Source organism: Anopheles marshallii, chromosome 2 (genome assembly GCF_943734725.1).
Source record: "Anopheles marshallii chromosome 2, idAnoMarsDA_429_01, whole genome shotgun sequence".
NCBI lineage: Eukaryota > Metazoa > Arthropoda > Insecta > Diptera > Culicidae > Anopheles > Anopheles marshallii.
In genome coordinates this window covers 90,969,144-90,990,357 of record NC_071326.1, presented here as the reverse complement: position 1 = coordinate 90,990,357, position 21,214 = coordinate 90,969,144, and the positions used below count along the sequence as shown (strand labels likewise).

General features: G+C 43.1%; 4 protein-coding genes across 4 annotated transcripts in view; 3 read left to right on the top strand and 1 right to left on the bottom strand.

Annotated features, from left to right (window-relative positions):
• LOC128707044 (MOXD1 homolog 1) overlaps window positions 1-7,801 on the top strand; it is a 40,597-nt gene extending 32,796 nt beyond the window's left edge. The window contains exons 2-6 of the mRNA XM_053801989.1: window positions 2,087-2,239; window positions 4,436-4,728; window positions 6,180-6,858; window positions 7,015-7,545; window positions 7,613-7,801. Coding sequence (XP_053657964.1) covers window positions 2,087-2,239; window positions 4,436-4,728; window positions 6,180-6,858; window positions 7,015-7,545; window positions 7,613-7,801 — 1,845 coding nt within the window. The remainder of the gene's footprint in view (window positions 1-2,086; window positions 2,240-4,435; window positions 4,729-6,179; window positions 6,859-7,014; window positions 7,546-7,612) is intronic.
• Window positions 7,802-9,523: 1,722 nt separating this feature from the next.
• LOC128707265 (integrator complex subunit 8) lies at window positions 9,524-12,886 on the top strand. Its single transcript, XM_053802217.1, has 6 exons — window positions 9,524-9,638; window positions 9,714-10,146; window positions 10,217-11,205; window positions 11,265-12,144; window positions 12,210-12,672; window positions 12,767-12,886. The coding sequence occupies exons 1-6, from the start codon at window positions 9,527-9,529 to the stop codon at window positions 12,884-12,886; spliced, it is 2,997 nt and encodes a 998-aa protein (XP_053658192.1). The 5' UTR covers window positions 9,524-9,526.
• A 359-nt stretch (window positions 12,887-13,245) lies between these two features.
• LOC128707676 (flap endonuclease 1) lies at window positions 13,246-14,467 on the bottom strand. The gene is made up of 2 exons (XM_053802633.1): window positions 14,386-14,467; window positions 13,246-14,315 (listed from the first exon to the last, which is right to left on the bottom strand). Exons 1-2 carry the CDS (start codon window positions 14,465-14,467, stop codon window positions 13,246-13,248), a joined length of 1,152 nt encoding a protein of 383 aa, XP_053658608.1.
• A 599-nt stretch (window positions 14,468-15,066) lies between these two features.
• On the top strand, window positions 15,067-18,603 carry LOC128718822 (protein DEK). The gene is made up of 9 exons (XM_053812437.1): window positions 15,067-15,111; window positions 16,029-16,194; window positions 16,258-16,989; window positions 17,331-17,437; window positions 17,510-17,662; window positions 17,739-17,988; window positions 18,056-18,276; window positions 18,366-18,518; window positions 18,589-18,603. Exons 1-9 carry the CDS (start codon window positions 15,067-15,069, stop codon window positions 18,601-18,603), a joined length of 1,842 nt encoding a protein of 613 aa, XP_053668412.1.
• The last annotated feature ends 2,611 nt before the right edge of the window (window positions 18,604-21,214 follow it).

Sequence of the window (21,214 nt, the reverse complement as noted above, 5' to 3'; positions counted from 1 at the left end):
AGTGTTTTGGTAAACAAATTCAGAAAGCAAACCCATCCAATAAGCTTCGAAACCAGGAAAAGCGCTATCGTTTAGTGAATTTCTCGGCATGCGATGTCCTGCCCTCTACACCTACTCGCTGGGTTTGATATTTTATGGTAGAGAAATTTATTTCCCACTCCTGGCGAAAGTTTTCACCGTGCTGCGGGTGATAAAAGATCCTCACAGGAAGCGAACTTCCATGGCGAAAACCCCGATAGAAACTTCAATAGGCTTGGCATTCGTTTTTCACACACCCAAACAGACACACACGCACACACTTGTTGAAATGGATCCACCAAAAGCGTGGCCAAACATTCGAAGTTGCTTTCTGACGCGTGTTGCAACGTGTTGTTTTATGCGGTTTGTTGTGTGTTTCTGCACAAAATTACCAAAGTTTGCCACATCCCATAACTTCCTTTTTTTTCTCCTTTTCCTTTTCTAATGTTGTGTCTCATAAAATGACGTCAATAAGAGGGTGTAGAAAGTGGTGATGTCCATAGTTTTATGAATAGAGAGAAAACACGAAGTGTTAACTTCTAAACTTACATCTTTTTTGCTTCTTTTAAAAAAACATTCTAAACAAACTAAAATGTAAAGAAAAGGCATGGTTTTATTGATTTGTTTTCGTTTTACAATAACTTTTCCTTTACAACAACCAACGGAAAATGTAAAAGTCATCCAAATACCGTAGAAAAACTTGTTGAATTTGGCAAATCACTAAATTGCCGTAAGCAAAAATGGGCAAACGATGAAACCAGAAACAGAAAGCAAATCGTTTCCATCCCCTGTCGCTCACAACACATTGTCGATCCGCGTTTCCCGCAAACGGAGAGGAAGAGGAAAAGCTGAACGACCGTCGACTAGTACCGGAAAACTTTAAAGCTTTTTCGTGCCCACTCAAATTTATTCCTTGGCATTCCATTGCAGAGCATTGGCGCGAATGATGGGGCGATGCCGACAATTATTGGAAAAACTTTATGCAGTTGTTAGTATCGATCGAAAAATGGCGACATGTTTTTCTTTTTTAGCCTGAAGGTGACAATAGAAATTCTGCTCTCGGTCACGATCGTGCCATTGTGTTAGGCAAGTTTCTTGCGGATGAACAGGAGACGTAAGTTCCCTCTCCTTTCAACAATCCTTCAACGAGCTAGCATTGAACTTGAGCAACACCAAGCAAATGTTGGAAAGTGTTGTCCATTGCTTGTAAAAAAAAACCTTATCAAGGTTAAGCTATTTCAACGCCGTATAGCGACTTTTTGCACCACTTAAAGATGCTTTACTGAGGAAACATTTTAAACCAAACCATCTCCACGCATCTTCACACCATTTGTTTTCCTCCCGGCAGGAAGGATGCGAACGCTAAATATTAAACTAATTATAGCTACCGGAAACCCGGCAGAGGTTCCGGTTGACGGGGTGGTACCTCCATTTGGTTTGCTAATTAATTACGGTACCGAAAACCGAAGCTAACCCTGATGGTGTGGAACGGCCGCTGCAAGACCTACCGCCATTTGACCCCGATCCGGAAATCCCTCATATTTCCGGTGTTTTATGGTGTGACGTGAGCTTCCTCAACGCCCATTCGTCATTCATTTTGTGTTGAGAGTAACGAACAAACAAGCAGGTGCTTTAATGCAGATTGAGTACATTCTAGTGGTTTTGTTTGTTTCCGGTGAAGCTTTCCCCTTTCACAGAATCGTACTTGACAAAGCGTATAGAACGCTAGCATGCAGGGAAAGTCTATGTGTTTTCCCAAAAATTCTGTACCATTTTATAGCAAAAGAATACCCAGGCCGTGAAGTATTCATTCGCTCAGCGGTGATTCGAAAATTGTTTACAAACATCGTTCCTAAATAGACTGAACCATCAATATTAATCCCAGTCCATAGCTTTACATTTCGTGCAATGCCTACTGTGGCACAGTTTTGATTGAACATTGCACCGATGCAGCACCAACCTAATCAACGCCATGGAAATGGATGCGGCCCAACCTTGATTGGATTTCCCTAGAAAAGTTTATTTATGTATAGTTTTTTTTTGTTTGACATTCCATTTTCCATTGCAGGATTGCCACGGTTCGAAGGACAATCATCATATGCCGGTGCAGGACGACACGCAGAACTATCACATCGAGAGCGGCTTCCAGAATCTTACGCACACTAGCGTCACCTTCCGGCGGGCACTGGAGACGTGTGATCCTCATGATGTGATCATTGGAGTAAGTAACCGATGGAATCTGACTATACTTTGTATTGAAATTTGTGTATTGTAGCTGTTTAACTGGCATCTTTAGTGGAACAATACATGCTTTAAGTTGTAGTTGGAAATTTAGTATCAATATCAACTTCAGCGCTTCAGATGTTCTTAACTACTACTCGTACACCGATATCGCGAACACTGTGTAAACACGATTGCAAACAACAGTTTATTTGTCAACATACTTAATACCAGTCCATTCTCCCTCTTCCTCTTAAACGCAAATGGACGTTGTGATACTTCCTTTACTGCTTAGAGCAATGTGGTGCTACCAAACTAAACTCCCAGAGCCGTCCAATGGTGTTGGGACAGACACAAATTAAAGGACACGTTTAAAGTGGTTCAACCATGTGTACTTGCTTCACTGCATTGCATTGAAGCAATACCCGACACATCCCCAGTGTAATTCTTTAAAAATGCCAAAGTGTCCAGATCCGGCATGTAGTGTTTCGAATGCTTGGTCCTATTGTTTACGAAGATTTTTTAGGTTAGGAAAGGCAAGCAATAAAACGGTATTGTGAACACAGGATTCCCTTTTTAACTGTTCTTCGCTCCTTTCGGTATGTCTTTTCATGGATGCTCTTGGGATAGAATTGTAGTTTCCTAAAGCATAGTGATGTTGATGTCTAATGGCGGCTGGTTGATACAAAATTTAGCATTATAGCTCCCTTAGTCCGGGTTCAGTAAGCACTTTTAGTCATTTGTATTCCCAATGAAAGTATCCCAGAAATGAATGTTTGTATATTTTAACATTCAAACGAAAATAATGCACTGAAAAAGATAACTTTCCACAACACCATGAAACCTTTTATGGTAACAAGTGTTTTGTTTTATAAAAAAAATTTAAACACACCATTCAAATCGTTGTGTTTTTGATAGCATTCAGCAAGCATAACTCCCACGTGTTGCATAAGTACTTCAATATCCATTCGTCTAACACGATCCTAACCCCTATGGCATTTACATTTGTATAGCAAGAGACGTTATTTTTAGCATCCTTAACCTCACTCGTTGTCGCAGTAAAGTTTGTTTTAACCGTCCACCATTGACTTAACAGTATCAAAATAAAACTTTCCCCATTAGACAAAGAAAAAATGGTGGGAAAGCAAGCAACATGTAGCATGGAGAACAAAAGAACACTAAAACGGTCAGAAGAAGGTTGTGAAAAATTAAAAGTTTTTCATTCCATTCACCTCAATTATAAACTTGTCATTTGTTTTTTTATTCACACTTGTAAGTTGTTTTGTTGCGTATTTATGCTCATGGTCGCTTAAATAGGTATGCTCTCCAGCATGAGAGTTCTTACGAACAAAACTTCATTACTGGTCGCGAAGCAATCAGATCTGTGTGGCGAAGTTGCTTTCCAAAGTTCGTAAGCACTTAGCGAGGATAGGCAACAGGTCAACACAGCACGATGTTTATCGGTAAATCCATTCGATTTTATTACCGAAAACCGAAGACTTTTGCCAAAGAAACGATCAATGCATAATTAGTTTGAGTGGTTAGTATTAAATTAGTCTAATAGACTCAAAAATTGAACTCATGCTCGCCTCCCAGAAGTGAAAGGAATTTGCATAACTTCATTAGACAAATAATCTACGTGCGATTAATTTCAAATAATCCCTGACGAGAGCCCAACTTTTACGCTTATTATTATACGAATTGTTTTCCCGGTATGTAATTCACAAAGAATTTGCTTGCCGTTATGAAAAGAAACTGGCGAGAGCTCTTTTCTTTAACACTCCAAAGTTTGTTCTACACTTCAGATTTTCGTTTTACAAGGATAGAAACATTTCTTGTGAGGAAAAACTGCTCCAAAGGCGCAGTGGCAACGCAGCATGAAACGAAAGTTCTTAATGGAATATCGTTCAGCGTTCAAGGATCCGTTTCGCTTTTACGGCATAGCTGGCGTAGAATTTCCACTCCATATCATAAACTACAAATCACCATAGTAACACCTTCAAGGACTCCACGTATGGGTGATTCTCCGCCTGAAAGCTAGAGTTCCAAGAATGTCAAACGCATTCCGCCATGATTTTGACAACATATCAAACTCAACCACAATGTTGCAATCGTAACCTAGTCGTTTTCGTAAGTCGTTATGCACATAAATTAATCGTTTTGTGTACGTTTTATTCCCTTTCTCTTCTCTTCCCAGTCGGACACTATGAAAATCCTTTGGTCGTACGGTGACCGGGACCCGGTTGCTGGCAGCCTGAAGGGGCACAGCGCTAACCGAGGCGCTCGCTCGATTCACTTTCTGGGGCCAATGTTTCGCCGACCGGCGGACGCACTGCAGCGGGATGACCTACGCCAATGGGACGTTACGGTGAAGAATGTTTCCATCGACACCAGCATGGACACACTGTACTGGTGCAAGATTCTGAAGGCACCAACACTGCGCGAGAAGCATCACATTATCGGTTACGAGGCGCTGCTAACGAAAGAAAGGTAGGAAACGAGCTGCACACTAACGAATAGCCGCTCCGATGTTATGCATCTCTCGTGAAATATACTTAAAGATTATACACCATACGGCGTCTACAAATCCTGCACCAAACAAAATCCCGAAGCCAGGTTACATTTCGTAGAATTTGTCTGAAAATATCGCAATTCTCCGACGATCTCACCGTACACTTTTGCATATTAGCATAGCCGTTTCCACTGAATTAAGCTGTAAATCAAACAAACGCCCCCCGGCCGTTGTTGGTAAAGCAAGGAACAGGTACTACGCGCCTGTATTAATATGCGGCTGCGAATTAAAATTTAGTAGACCCTTAATAACCGAAGAAGGTCGTCGTGGTTTGTGGAGATGAATCGTTTTGTTTGACCGGTCTTTCTTTATTTCATCCTTTGTTTACCTTCGTTAGGTATAACATTCGGCCCGGCTCGACCGGTTAATACTTCCGCTGTCACCTGCAGAGACGCCGTCGCTGGTGAAGATGTTATCTGGGGCAGGTTATGCTGTATTCCGAACGGCCCGGCCCGGTTCAGTTGCGTCCAAATTTTGCGCAAGCATTTCGAGATGTGGATGACCGCTTTTGAAGTCGTCCGTATCGGGCTTCAGACTTTAGCAATCTGGTCGAACTTTTCGCCCGCAGAAATGTTGGAACCTGTTTGAACAATAAATCAAAGCACTTCTATCGCTCTTCGGCGGTTTTGAATCGGGAGAGATCATTAGCAATAAAACAAATTAACAAATCAATGATTGATCTACCGAGGGTTAGCGTTTGAATATTGAATAGATTTGATGTGCAATAATGATAATCTGTTCGAAGATAAACATATAGACCCGATGATGGATAGGATAGTTTATTATCAAACATCGAACACCAAATTTTCCGTCTAAACAATAGAACGTGTCACGTTTGCCTGTATAGCATATCCATTTTTCTCAGTCACTCGGTGTCATCGGATCTGTTTTCACATTAATGTACGATGTACCTCATTCGAAATTGCATTACCTACTCTAACTAGCATCAACTGTACCGTAGGGGAAGCTATGGGAGGAAATTTAAATTAATCAACCCATCATGTCGGTGTGCTTAATTAGCAATCCTGTACCAAAGGCTGTTGAATAGGAGCTGTGATTGAAATAGGATCACCGGTTTTGCACGGCTGTGTAAATGAAGGTCATATTTTAACATTCTGATTGATGTCTGACATAACACCCAGAGCATCGTAATTTCGTATGAAATGAACCTCGGAGCCAAGCGTAATTTTGGCCATGTGTAGTAAACTAATTTGAAATACAACAATTGCGTCACTGGTTGTAATTATTGTATATTTTTTTAAAACTTTCTCCAAGTTTTACATTATTACTTCCGGTAGTAGTTAAGTATGTGCTAGAAGTCATTACAAACAACACCTAATGCGATGGTCTTTTTTCCGTTTACTTCCAGCTCAACGAAACAACCGCTTGTGCACCACATGACACTGTTTGAGTGTTCCACCAACTCTTACCCCGGTTCGGATCCAAACTCCTGGGACGTATGGGTCAAGAGCAGTGGTGCCGTCTGCAACAGCAATCTGCTGACACCACGCGACTGGGACTCGTGCATCACACCGGTAGCGACCTGGGGTGTCGGTGCATCGGGCCAATTCCTTCCCGAACACATCGGGATCCCGATCGGTGGTGATAAGGGCGCCCCGAAGTACTATATGCTCGAGGTACATTACGACAATCCGCGTGCGAAGCGTGTGTTGGACCATTCCGGCTTTCGCATACACTACACACGGCACGTCCGCAAGCATGACGCCGGCATGATGATATCCGGGGTGTCCGTGTCCGACACGCAGATGATCCCACCTGGGCAGAAGCTGTATCGCAACGTCGGAATCTGTGGACCATCCTGTACCGGGGCCGTATTCCCGGCCGAAGGCATCAACATTGTTTCGGCGGCCCTGCACTCGCATGTAGCGGGCAGAAAGATGAAGCTGCGGCACGTTCGCGATGGGAAGGAGTTACCACGCATCGTGGAAGACGATAACTACAACCATAACTTCCAGCAGATCCGGCAGCTGGAAAATGAAACGAACGTTCTACCGGGAGATTATCTCATTACCGATTGCGCCTACGAGGTATGCAATGTGTAGAATTGTAGTCCGAAAAATGGTATCCCTATGTTGGAAGGTTTTGTTCAAATCATGTTGTTTTGAATTTATTCCATGAAATGTAGAATCTGTTGTAGCCCCTTATATAGACGGAAGCAATATAGATTTGTTTTTCTTTTTCAGACTGTTGGCCGACGACGTCCCACACTCGGTGGGTACTCTACCAAGCAGGAAATGTGTCTTTCATTCATAACCTACTACCCAAAAATCGACCTGGCCGGCTGCTACAGCATGACACCGGTAAAGGAGTTCTTCGAAACGTTCGGTGTGTTTCAGTTCTACGCAATGAACATGACCGACGTGGAAAACCTGTTCCTGTACAACGGCAACATTCTCGATCTGCTGCCTACGACCGTGTTTCCAAACTTTGCCCCGGGCGGTGATGTGGATGATGAGCAGAACCAGCTTGCCATCAAAGCACTTCAAAGTGCGAAAGAATACAGCATCATCGACGAGGAGGATATCTTGTACAAGGAGTCGATACTAAACAAGCTGATCATATCGGATCCGGTGGAATTTCATGATCGTACCTTTCTGTCACACTTGAATCAACTTCCCTGGTCGGAGCCACTGTTTACCAGGCGGGTTGAGCAGAGCATCCTCACCGGCAAACACATGACGTTCTGTCGAGTTTCGAGTGATTCCATTTCCGTGGTAAGTGTCTATGAAAATCCTTGCGTTACACATAATGTGCTAATGATATTCCTTTCCTCATCCACAGGCGTCCGAAATATTCAAGTATCCCGTCTTCGACACGTACGTAAAAGCACCGAGCCAATGCCCATATCATCTGTTCATGGAGTTTGCCGAACACGCCTCCACGGCAGTCAAACAGATGTCCAGCACGAAACTTCTTCTGCTAGTGCTATTAATACTGTATCGACGGTTTGGTACGGGTGCCTTCCATTAGCCATACTAGGGAATCACAACGCCACATCCATCATAAAGGAAGTTGAGTTCGCGAATAATTTTACCCTTCGCGACTTCTAGTGGCGAAGCACGAGGTTACTTGTGAATGAGTTGACCGACCTGACGCATACTATTTTTAATTTATTGCTCTACCTTTCCACGCGCCTATAGGACCTTCTTCTGATTCTTGCCTGCTTGCATGGGCGAGTATAAATCACACCCCATTTCCATTCCCTCGCTTTCGCACATTCTGCAAGAAGAATGTAGCTCAGTTAGCTCTAATACCATAATTTTCTCTAATTTATTTACTAGCCGCTACCGCTTCCTATTGTGTAATAGGCCTATTATTTTATCGTTAGTATTATTGATCCTTACCTTGTTCTCCTTCTGGTTCAAAAGCAACAAGATACATCGCGCGAAACGTTTCCGTTTAGAAAGAACATCACACCAAACGAGCGATTTGGCGACGATAGTCGTATTTCAATGCTCTAACTGCTGACCATCGTCTGGCATTGAAAGGTTGGTTGATTTAAGTCAACGAAAATCTATCTTTGACTTCCAACTTTTGTTAATGGCACTTAACCAGGACCTTTTATGGCTTGAATATTGTCTCCTTGCTTGGAATGATTCGTTTTCGAGACTCATTAGCTAGTGGGTCCTATAAATTTCCATGAAAAAACGTAACCCTAGCAATAGTTTGTACATTGTTTAACACACAGCTTAAAAATCGTTGAGTTAAGCTAATGCTTCAATTAGACGAGTTGAGTGCGCCAGGACGGGATTAGAAATGCCAAAGTAAAAATCGTCATTTAATCGCTCTCATGTAAGGTAGAATTCGATATGATTAGCAAAGGATTAAGTTAATGGTGTGTATTCTGATGTTTCGGTTTCAAAAGCGCTATGACACATTTTGCGCGATAAACTCACCGAGTGAGGATTTCTAGTGCATTAGTTATCCTTTTTATCCCTTACTTTTTATTAAGTATCTCACAGAATAGAAAATTGCAGAGTAATCGTACATACAAGCAAATGATAGTTGAAATTACATTACAACAGTCATTGATTCGTAATATGAAACTAGTTCCAAGCTTAATCCGTTACAGTTGTATCATAGTCTTGTTAAGATTTAATTTAAAGTTATTCGTGTAACTGATGTGTAAGTTGTAAATGTATGTGAAAAAATTATGTAAATTAAAGGCTAATCAAATAAATAATGTACCAGATTTGCACAATGGTGTTTTGTATATCGTTAGCAGGAACAGATTAGACAGACTGGTTTTGGCCAAACTTCGGTGTAAGTATTGCGTTCAAGTGCATCGCTCCACCATACGTTACGTGGTGTAAGCGCTTCCTACCCTTACACGTATGCATTCATAATATTTACAATCACTATTTTTCAATTACTCTATGGAGAATAACATTCTATTTGATATACGTTTGGAGAGTAAATTATGTTCATCAGTTCATTGTTTGTAATGAAATTATTCAAATCAAACCTTGTGCGCTAGTGTTTTCGTGTAAAGGGACCTTAATCTTCTGATAAAATGAAACGCACAGTGGTCGGTCATGTACACCTTCCCCTGAGTCGAACTGTACTGTCATCTTCGCAAACTGTCAGTTCATGTTTGGGATGAAAACAAGCTCGGCCGGTCTTTTGTGTTCATTCCTCTGTATTTTGTGTAATTTTCGATAAACCACACTGCCACAAGAGTGTACAGTTACGGAAATGGATTTACTAAAGCCTCGAACTGTTCCACTTTCAGAAGAAACTATTCTTTGGTTTGAGTTTCTTTTGAAACCATCGCTTTTAACCAAGCATCTTGGTAAAGCCAATCCTGGTATGTTGTTTACAATCTTCTTCCCTTGCAGACTATGTTTTCAATCCATTTCTTCCTTCAATTTCCCCGGTACAGATCCATCACCCACGGATCTCATCACACAATTCCTCGCCAAAGCACCAGAAGGTCAAAGCCAAACCACTGATGTAACATCGCCCGATCCAGAAGGGTCCCACAAATCGGAAGGGCTGAAATACAACAAAAAACAGCTCGCTCTAAAAGTGCTTGCTCTAAAGGTAGCCGCGTACATGCGCTGGGATTTGGACAAACTAGAACGCACACTGTCGGTGTCACTGCAGATCCAACTGTTGGCCGATTTGTGTAGCATAACGGCAGGCAAAATGGTAACACTTCCGTCCTCACTTCTCCAAGATCCGACTCTCATCGGTTCGGATGGTTCAAAGCATTCGTTCAACTTCGCCCTTACGCTCTATCATCGGTGGGTATTGCGCGCACAGGTACTCCGTGCGGCAGTCATTAAGAATATGAAATCGAACCCCAATCATGGGTATGTACATCATGGGTACACATCTTCACAATGATTTGAATGGAATGAACGAACCATATTATTTTTCTAGCTCCACTGTAACGGATTTGACCACATTTGTGCTTCGCGACGAATCTTCCATTTCGGCTCTAGAACCTATTACTCAGCTCAGCATCGATTTTTTAAATCAGGTGCTTTTGGAACCACAAGCGTTCCGTGTACTGACGTACGAATCATTCGTTCCACTAGATTCGAATTCTGACAACACTCAGCAACGGTTCGAATCGGCCATCGCCATCAAACCGTGTGAACTGAGGGCCCAAATACACTATGATCTGTGTCAGTATTATCTGTATGTTCAAAAATACGAACTAGCTAGACATAATGTGCTGCTATGCAAAGAAAACTATGCCCAATGGCAAAGGGAAGAAATTGGACGGACTGGTCTTCCGCCTGCTTATTGCACTGTTAACGCGGAAGTCCTTCAAGGATATTTGCTTGCCTGCGGAGTTACTGGAGAGCCGGATGGATTGCTTCAGCGACTGCACGAATCCATCCTCAACCACTACTCCGACATCGTGATGATACTGAAGGAGGACAACCTGCGAAAGGAGATCCCGATGACACAGCGCAAACTGCTCGAACTAAACATCGAGGGATACAACGCAATCGGCAGTACCGATGGCAATCCGATCGAGCAGAAGGAACTAGAGCTGGCTGTCGTTGCCCTGAACATCATTCGCTACGTGATGGACGGAGATAATATTCTCAGTTGCAACGCGGCGATGCAGAAGTACAAAAACCAACAGCCAAAGCTGATCGAGTCACTGTTCCAGTACGCGGATGAACAGTACGACCAGTTTTCCGTGGAGGAACGTGGCCTTTTGAAGCAGTATTTCTACAAAATCATAACGCTGTACAGTGGAGAGATGCGATCGGCTTTTGAGGCTTTCGTGCAAACGTACTCGAAGGTGGTGTCCTTGCAGGAGCTGAAAGACTTTCGGGCCCAGCGTACCCAGCCAGAAACGCAGCTGAGTGCTATTGCTTTGCAGAACGATTGGGTGATACCGGAGACGAAGAGTAAGTAGCAGTTTGTATTCCGGTATAGGTATCAGTTACAAATTCAATTTTAATTCTAGATCAGAGATTAGAAGTTGGCCAGCTTGAACGTCAGCTCATCTCGTGTACTTCGGCGAATGCTGTCCGCAAGCTGCTGGTGAAAATTGCCGGTACCAACCCATCGAAACCCCTGTTTACCATCAATCCAAGCTGGACGATTCCATACCCATTGGAACAAGTACTGATTCCACTGCAGCGTGGATTTCTTCAAGACTTTGCGTACATTCTCATCGGCAAGGCTAAAGAACTGACAGCCCGTAAAGATTACGCCACTGCCATCACACTGCTAACCGTGTTGAAGAATGAAACGCAACGACCAGAACTAGCTGGAAATCCACTCGTAGCGAAGCTGGGCAAAATGGTCGCTTGGGAGGGACTGCTGGTACAGATTCAACAAGTGCTGGATGAGTGGCCCAGAAAACCAGTCGATCAGGCTCAGCTGATACGTAACTGCAAGCAGTGTCTGAACGCTGCCATCGGAACCACTAGTAATGATCTGATGCCCCATGCTAAGGTGCTGGACCACTGTGCCGCATTGCTGTTAAACTTGAATGAATGGAATGCATTGCTTATCACGGCGGATAAACGATTTCCCGGAGTCGAACTATGTTCGGCCATCACGCAAGCGTTTCTGGACATCGAAAAGTTTAAAGGAACGAAGAAAACGAACCGCGAAGCATGGGAGATGATACTGCCAATGTTTCTCAATCCACCCGGTTCGCGTCAGCGCCAGCTACCGCCCGACAGTCCACTAGTGCTACTGATCGGGAAGCTACGTGAACCGCTCGTCATTTCGATTCTGCTATCGCTGCTCACAAAGCTACACAACATACTACGCGATGAAGTGAATGCCGAGATGAACGCGGAGTACATGTTCCTGTGGCCATCTAATGTGAACAAGTAAGCTGGAAGATCCCCATTCAGAAACAATGTATTTTTCATGTGCTTCTTTTCCCTTTTCACAGCACTTCTATCTACAATATCAAGCTGGTCACGGAAGCGCTCAATCTGCTGCTTAACCAAGCCCTCCGCTACTACCCGAACAACATTCCCTGGCTGAAGCTGAAAGGTGATGTAGAGTTTGTTGCTAACAACTTCGAGGCGGCTATGCGCTATTACGTGACGGCCTTGATCTCAGGCACGGAATACTGTACCGTCCATCTCCAGCGGCCACTCTTTGACGATTTTCTAATCCGGCGCATGGTGAAGTGTAGCACCAATCTGGGTTGCTTCGTGCAGGCGGCAGTATTGTGCCAGTTCTTCGATGAAACAGATTACGGGTTGGCGTTTAAAAGTATCAGCGAAAAATCAGCTAGCTCCTCTGATGCGATGGATTCGTACTATAGCTGCATCTGGGATTCGACACTGCTCGAGTATATTGTAAATTGGCATTACAAGAAGGGCGAACACAAGAGACGATTGCAGGCGGTAGGTTGTCCATTGCACGGGATTATTTTTTATGTTAGATTCTTAATCAAAAAAAAGCAATCAAAACTCATGCTTTAAATTTGCCAATTTTTAGGTCTCATTCATCGGCCAGCTAGAATTGAACGCCAACAACAACGAGGAAATTAAGCGAGAAGCAGCTGCCGTTCGGAAAAATCGGTTTCTTCGATCGCTTGCTAAACAGTACATGTGCTGATCACAAAACAACTTTGATCGAAGTAATTTCGTTTAGCGTTTAGTTTTTTTTTTTACTTTTTTATAATCGATGGAATAAATGTGGTCAGCAGGTCAAAATTGAATCTACTGACGCTCTCATTGATATCCCAACGGTTTGAATACCAGAAGAACATCCATGTCCAGGAGGAGGTAAAACCTTAATAGTCTGCTAATGATATACTTTCATATCTTGCATACAGTACTTAATTGTGCGAACACCTGTTTATTTTCAAATTGTTATTCGGTTATAGGTAATACAAGTAAAATAAAAGAGAAAAGAAAATATTTTAAATAGCTCATATATTCCAAAGATAATCAGTCAATGAAACCTTGCTGGAATTACTTTGGTTTCCTTCCTCTAGTAGCAGCGCCAGTTTTGGCTTTCTTCGCTGCTGAACCGACGAGTGGTTTTTTCTCATCCACTTTCCGTTTGGGGGTACCGACCGACGGTAATACTTTGAAGAACGAATCTAACCTGCCTTGTGTAGCGGTGTTTTTCGTTTTCAATATCTTTTTCGCTCCAGTGCGTATGCGATCCTCGTTAAACTGACGATCACCGCACAAGAATTTAACCAAACCTTCCTCGTCCGGTTCAGACCACTTCAGCTCAACTGTTTCCGCATCCTGAACTTCTGGTTCCTTAAACAGCCGACGGGCCTGTTGATAGTTCCAGTCTTCCGGCACGATGTACTTCTGAGTGTCGAGATGTTCGAGAATCGTTTCAATCGACCGGTGCTTGTTGATCAGCTCAATGGCCTTTTTCGGCCCGATACCCCGTATAGTGTCGCAGTAGTCGCAACCGAGCAGAATGCACAGATCGATAAATTCGTCCTGCGACAGCTCGAAACCTTTCAGTACCTTTTCGTAGTTGAACTCCTGGACGGGCATCTTGCGCGCTTCGCTGAACGTCAGATGCCGCAGCAGGATAGATGAACCGAACGTAAGCGCATCCATATCTTCGGTGGCTGTTGCATACACCTTCCCAGCGCGAACCAATGAGGCGCATTGCGCTTCCGCTTCACATGGTGCTTCCACGTACGGAACGCCCATCAGACGCAGCAGCTCTTTCGCTTCATTTGAGTGCTGTTTAGTAACCTTCACGAGTCGTCGGTTAAATTTTTCAATGTCTTCAACCGCGCCAGCTTCGGTTGCTTTATCCAAAGCTTTCTGCGCTTCTTCGCGTCGTTCGGCACGCTTGTTTAGCTCACCAGACTTTAGATCCGGAGGCTTTCCGTCGAACACATACACCGGCTTGATGCCGTTCTCCAGCAACCGAATGGTACGGTAGAACGTGCCCATAAGATGAGAAGTCGTTTCGCCGTCCACCGAAGTTAGTTGGGCACCTTCCGCACGCACAGCTATCAGAAATTGGTACAGACACATAGACGCATCGATAGCCACTTTTCGTCCTGGAAAACAACATAAACAGGCGTTCGGAAGCTTGACTCGGAACTACATAAACGCCGTGCGAAAACGTACCAAAAAATTGCTTGATTTCTCCCTCCTTCACTGCAAACGGGGCGATATCTGCGATCAGTTGTGAGAGTCCTTTAATTCCCATGATTCCTGTAGTAATTGTCCTTAGGCACAAAATAAAACAAAAACGACCAGCAATACAAGGACTTTCGTGTGATTTCGCGCGCTGGAAACACAAACAACCGTTGACAGCGGTCAGTTTGACAGCTAGTTTTTTCGAGCATTCAATCTGTTCAAAAATATAGTTGTTCATGATGGAAATGTTTTTCACTCAAAAATGAGTAAAATAAATGTAATAAATATCAATTGAGAAGCTTAAGTACCTTCTTTCCGGACGAATAAATTATTTAAAAGTCTTGGGAAAGTCGTGGGAAAGCTAAGAACATAGTTAGCAAGAGAAGAGGGAATAGTTTTTTTTATTTGGAGTACATTTTTCGGTGAATAACACAATGCAGAAAACTGTGTGCCTAAAGGAAGGTAATGTATTCCATGGGAACTCTTCTATAATTAATTAATTTAGGTTTTTTTAAATTTTGAACGATTGTGTATTTCGGCTTTTCGAATGTTACAACCTGCTTGTTTACAATTCCGCGACTGTCTAATTACCAAGCCAACATGGCCGATTCAAGTAAAAAAGCCAGCATGACCCAACCCGTCTTTTATTTACCTTGAGTTTGCTAAAACATGTCGGCAAACGCCGCCGATGAAGAGAAGAAATTATCGAAAATGGTACGTGTTATCTCGGTGATGAAGGCCCAAATCTTGTCACAAACGCTAGTGCACGGTACAATTTATCGTGTAAGGCCGATATCCGGTGCGTTTGTCGCGCTGGTGGAAAATTAAAGTGCATCCTAGTTTCGGTGGTTTTCCGGATCGTTCGTGTACAACTTTTCCGCCGCTCCCAACGCATCAAACTCTCTCTCGCGCTCGTTGCTTCTCGCTTTCTCCTAATGGCGTTGTGTTTGTTTTCTCGTAATGTCGTTGGTTGCTTTGCCGCGTTTGTGCCCATGAAGGACGAAGAAGGAAGGGCCGTTGTGTGTGTGTGGGAAGGGTAAAGCGAAGAAGAGAGCGCAACTATTTATTAGCGTGTGTTGTGCATCCACACCGACACCATACACAGAAGCTGTAAAATAGCGGAACCATCGTTTTTCCCATCTGGAGAAAACGTATTCAAAGGGCGACGAAGGGATCAAGATGAGGAACTGTGCCCGTGTCACTTGGTTTATTTTTTGTAGCTATGCTGTCAGTTTATGCAGCCGCGTCCTCCAAAAACCTGGATTGTGTGATGGGTTTTTAGAAAATGTATGTCAAATGCCACCGCGATAGCAAATTTTTCCAGGTGTAGTCATGGCACACACTGTGCTGCGGCTATATACGATTAAGTAACCGATTGGTAAACTATTGCCGCTCCATTTGTTGTGTTCCCATGGAGAAATATTTTCGTCGTGTTGTTTATTTCGGTGAAAGTTTCGGTTCCGATTTTCAGAAGAAATTTATATAAATATATATATTTTTGCAGTATTTTTTTTTTTTCATGTGGCGGCGGTTTCATGTAGTGCCTTGTTACTCATTTATTTTGTTTATTTTTTTTATATACTGCAAACAAAATGGTACTACCACTACTCTATTACTATGCTGGATGTTAGGCAGAAGAACGTGAGGACGACAAGGGCAACGTAAAGTCGACGAAAGCACCTGAAGACAGTAGTGTCAGCAAAGCCGATAGCACTGGAACCGGTGCTGATAAGAAGCCAGAATCCACGGTAGTGGGAGAAACTAAAAATCAATCCAAGAAATCCGAAGAAAAAAGTGGTAATTTAGTGCGCTGACTGTGAAGACATTTATATTATTAATTACCGTTTGTTCATTCAACAGGCGACGATGAATCCAAAGCTGATGGTAATGGTGGCGCGGATGGTGTGGATGGTAAAGCGGATGGTACGATCGGTCGGGATAACGGGAGTGCAGACAAACCAAAGGCAACGGTCGAACCGGAAGCCAAAGGAAAGAATCGAAATGGCGCCAAAAAACCGGCCGACGATGAAGAAGACGCGGACGATGCGGACGATGAGTATCAACCGTCTGGGAAACGTCTCGGTTCGATTGCGTTGATCGATGCTAACATTACGAAGGCAAAGGTGGAAGATCTGCAAACGCTTCACACAGTACTGTACGACGAAACGGCCAAGACGATGGTGCTGCGGCGCAACCTGCGCAAGTTTGGCGGGTTCGATTTCAAGCCAAGTTCGGCCACGTACCGGAGCCGCGTGTTGGCCACAGGGAAACTGGACGTGAAAAAGCTTGGCCAGGTTGCGGAAATACTTGCGCTGGAGAAGAAGGGTAGTAAGGAGGAGCTGGTCGAACGGATTTGTACCTTCCTGCAGAAGCCGGACGGTGACGAAGAGCTCCCCGATGAGATGGGTGAAGAAGAGGAGGAAGAGGAGGATGAAGAAGAGAAGGAGGACGAAGAGATGAGTGAGGAGGAGGAGGAGGCACCAAAGAAGAAAACGCCGTCAAAGCGTGGTGCGGCGCCAACCCGTGGCAGGGATTCGGCCAAATCTACCAGCGGCCGTCCTAAACGCTCTACTGCTGGCCGTGGTTACCAAGGTATTTATAGAACTGGTAACATGTAATGTGTGTAGTAAAATGAAGCGCATTTTGTAACAACTTAGGTGTAACAATTCGGTCATGTCTATCAGTTCTAGCTTACTAGATTAAATTTAACTTCGTAGTCTTTTAGTTAGTCCGGATGGGATTAGTTACCGGTCTTGCCGTGTGATAGACCCTATATGTAGCATGTAGTCTTTCTTCTTTTTATGCTATTCTAAAAAACATAGCCGGTAGCATGATGGTTATTATCTCTGTTTGAAAGCTCCTTTCTGCTCTGTTTAGCTCGAGTTATATGTTTATTTTTATTTTCTCGTTCTTTGGATTGATAATTACTCTAGACAATTCCTTATACGTAGATTACTCTACCTCGGAGGAGGAAGAGGAGGAGACCGTTAAGGTGGGCCGCGGACGACGTGCCCGTCGAGGATCGGACAGCGGATCCGATGTAAGTTATAATATCGCCAACCTGTAATGTAGCACACAAGACTAATAATGTTCACGTTCTCCTTCGTGGTAGTATAATCCATCAGCTGGGTCAGACTCCGACGCGGGGAAGCGAAGATCTGCGCGGGCACCAGCGCGTGGCAGTCGCACCTCGGCTCGAAACGTGCGAAAGCGTTACAGCGATGATGAGTCGGAAGAAAGTGCCAGCGATGACGATTTCAGCGAAGTATGGTGGCAAATTATGGCAGATTAGTCGTACCTTATCTGACAACGTTTTTGTCTTTTGATTTTCTTTTAAAAAGGATGATCGACGAAAAAAGAAGGCTACACCGGCCCGTGGACGTGGTCGACCGAGTGCTGCAACTGGTTCCCGGCAATCGCTCCGTGGCCGTGGACGTAAACGAAAAGCAGAAACGGAGAGTGAAGAAGAAGAATCGGAAGAGGAACTGGACAGTGAGGATAGCGATGAACCGAAACGGAAATCGGTTACCAAAAGTAGTGGCCGTGGGGCTGTAGCCAACAATAAGGCTAAAAATTCAAGCCCGGCTAAGGGTAGGTGGAGGTTTTTAATTGACATTTTTGCAACTTTATTAACTTCTTTCGCCTGGTTATGTTACAGGAAGGGGCCAACCGAAGCGAGCAGCAGCGGTGAATAGCGCTAAGAAGTCGCGAAGAGGACGTGGCCGTAGTTCCTCCGGCGAAGACGATGAAGAGGAAGAAGAGGAGGACGAAGAGGAAGAAGAAGAACCTGAATTGGATGACAATGAATCGGAGGATGAGAAACCGTTGGTCAAGAAAGCTAAGCAGGATAAAGAAAGCGATGCGGCAGCACCACCGAGCGTAAGGAATATTTGCTTACGTTTTGTGGAGATTGTTTGGAACGTTAATTATAAATTAATTAACGTTACCTTTTTTTAATATATCCGCAGGAGGATGATATCAAAGAATACCTGAAAGAGATCCTGGAGGAAGCGAACCTTGAAGAAATCACAATGAAAACCGTGTGCAAGAAGGTGTACGCCAAGTATCCGGAACACGATTTATCGCATAAAAAGGATTTCATCAAGGCAACAGTCAAATCTGTAAGTAGTGATGAATGAGCTGTCCCACTGCAGAGAAACTTTACCCTCCTGGTATTCATATCATTTGCAGCTTATATCGACGTAAAGTCTGCAGTGTAGCAGCAATGAAGGCGGACGCGTCGTATGTTTTTCTTCTTTAAATGGTTATCATAAAAGCGACCGATATGATGCAGATTGCATAAAGGAATGAGCATGATGGTATGTACAGGATAGGAGACGAGCCCGGACATATGTGGGATGCACATTCATAGGAACATACAGTTCGCGCAGCATATTGTCGTATAGATATATATACATAAATGCAACACAGAGTAACAAATACAACTATTATCTAGCGAAAAAAAGGTGGGACACAAATAAAAAAACTCTATTAGGGAAACGCGCACGGACACACAAATTAGGACGACGGGCAGGAATATCTGAGTAACAGAACTCGAAGAAGCGAAGCGGCACCGTTGTACGAGACGGAATTAGTCGAATCAAGAGGAACTTCCCGGCCGTGTAGACGAGTCCCTTCTATATTTTGCACACAGAGAAGAACATTCACCAGCGGAGCAAAGGTTCATAACAATGCAGTTTATATGACACACGCATTACTACGGTGTGCTAAGGCAAGAATGGAGAGAGGGTAGAGAGAGTATCAGAGACATCAATTAGGTAGCCTTTTCTATAGTCGGCAGTAGTTCTGCACTCTAAACAAAGTATGCACACAACAATGGATAAGACAGGAAGAGAAAACTGATATACATTTTAGGAAAGAAGGATGTCCTGTAAACGAGAGAATCAAACGTTTCGGCAAACACAAGAGTTTATAAAGGCTTTAATAATGGTTAGGCAAAGGAACAAAGCATTTGGAAAACGAACCAAACCGACACGTGAGATATAGCACTCATCAAACGGAAGGTTTTACTCATCCGGCAAAAACACACATACAGACATAGAAGGGACGAAGGTTTTTAGATAATGACAAAATTCTTACAAATTTCGATGAAAGGGCATGCTTTTGTTATACGGATGCGCATTTGATTTGACCCTCCTGCTGTGCTTCGTTTCTCTTCTCTCCTCAACACGACTTGCAGTTGGTGGGAAGGATGTATGTGGAAAGGAAGAAAGGACAGATGTGTGGAAAATTTAAATGATTAGTGTAATAAATGTAACAACCGTTGAGTAAACACACATGGAGGCATATTACTCGATAACCAGTCCCAATCGCATGCTGGGGCTGAGCGAGAATGTATTATTTCGCCATAAATACTTCTATGCTCAGTTCTCAAATTTTATATGCCACGTGTAATTCTTATTTGTTTGCGCAAAGTTGTTGTGCGTTTCTTTTTGGGTTACAAGCTCTTCGTTTTGAAGTAGCGGTGAGAATGGGATAAAACATTAGTAATGTTTTATTTTCTCTTGTTCAGTACAAGTGAGAAAGAATTCATAAAGCGAAAGAAGAACGGCCAGGACAGGAGAAATATTTTGTATTCGAATGGAATCAGAGCTCAAAACGGGAGAACAAGGCAGAAGAAGCGTTAGTCGATTAGCAAAGCAAAATTAGGTCGGGCATAATTTTGGGAGCTATTAACAATAAACTTTCTAGATGTTCTCGGTACGTAACGGATGGCGTTCAATGATTTATTAATGATTTGTATTTTTAGGTTATGAAGATACTTAAATAACTAATTCCAATAATTATCCTCAGGATTGAGCTGGAAACTTTAGTAATTCTACAAGGATTCGAACCCGCGCAAAAAGTTGATATCCAGGTTAATTTACTGAGGATAATGATCGTTAAATACGCCAAGATCGTCGGAGCACTATTTAGCGTCTATCAGGAAGATATGCCTTTGTAATGGGGTAGGATCCGAAAATTTGAAGATTTCTTATCCAGCCGGCGTCAAGTTGTGTAAACTAGTTCTAGTAGTTCTAGTTCCAATTTCTAGGACAGACTGGCGGGTTGGTTATTCGTCCAGGTTTTTGGATCTAAAACCTCGATCGTGAGCGGTTTAGAGGACTTCTGCAACAGGCCAAAACAAGCGAAAGGCAAACTGGTTGTGGTACTCAATAAGTAAGTAAAAATTGGGGCTTTTCTAACTGTTATCACATTTTTGTTCATCGCAGTACGCTTCAAATTAGATAACTGTAAACAAGCTGTGCATTTCCGAAGCACAAGGTTCATAAGTACCATGATTCCTGGGCTCGGAAATTTGTAACTTTTTACAAAAAGTAATGGATTATTTACTATCAATCAATCGATTGAACAGAAAACCATTAAACTCATTTAAAGAAATTAAACAAATAAATAGATAATAATTAAATTTGTTGATATGGTTACGAAACCTTCACCTCTGCAAAGCAGTTCATCTAGAAAAGGAACAGAGCAGATCAGAGTTTTGCTAACTGACGTAAGGGTGGCAATCCGATATAAAAAAAAAACAAAACAACTGTTTTGGTTGCTTGGTTACCTAATCATCATTATTTCAAGTGGTTTGTTAACATTTTAGGGTTGTTCACGAAAATTTATAATTAGTTTCATATCGGAAATCCAACTGCAAAGTGTGTAATTACAGAGCCATTGTATTGTGCATACAAAACCAAACGTCATTAGTCGCCTATCGGATGCGTCTGTCAGCATACGCTGATATTGTGCAACCCGGGTTTCATTCGATCTCCGTGGCTACACCCAGGGATTTGACGTTTGATCT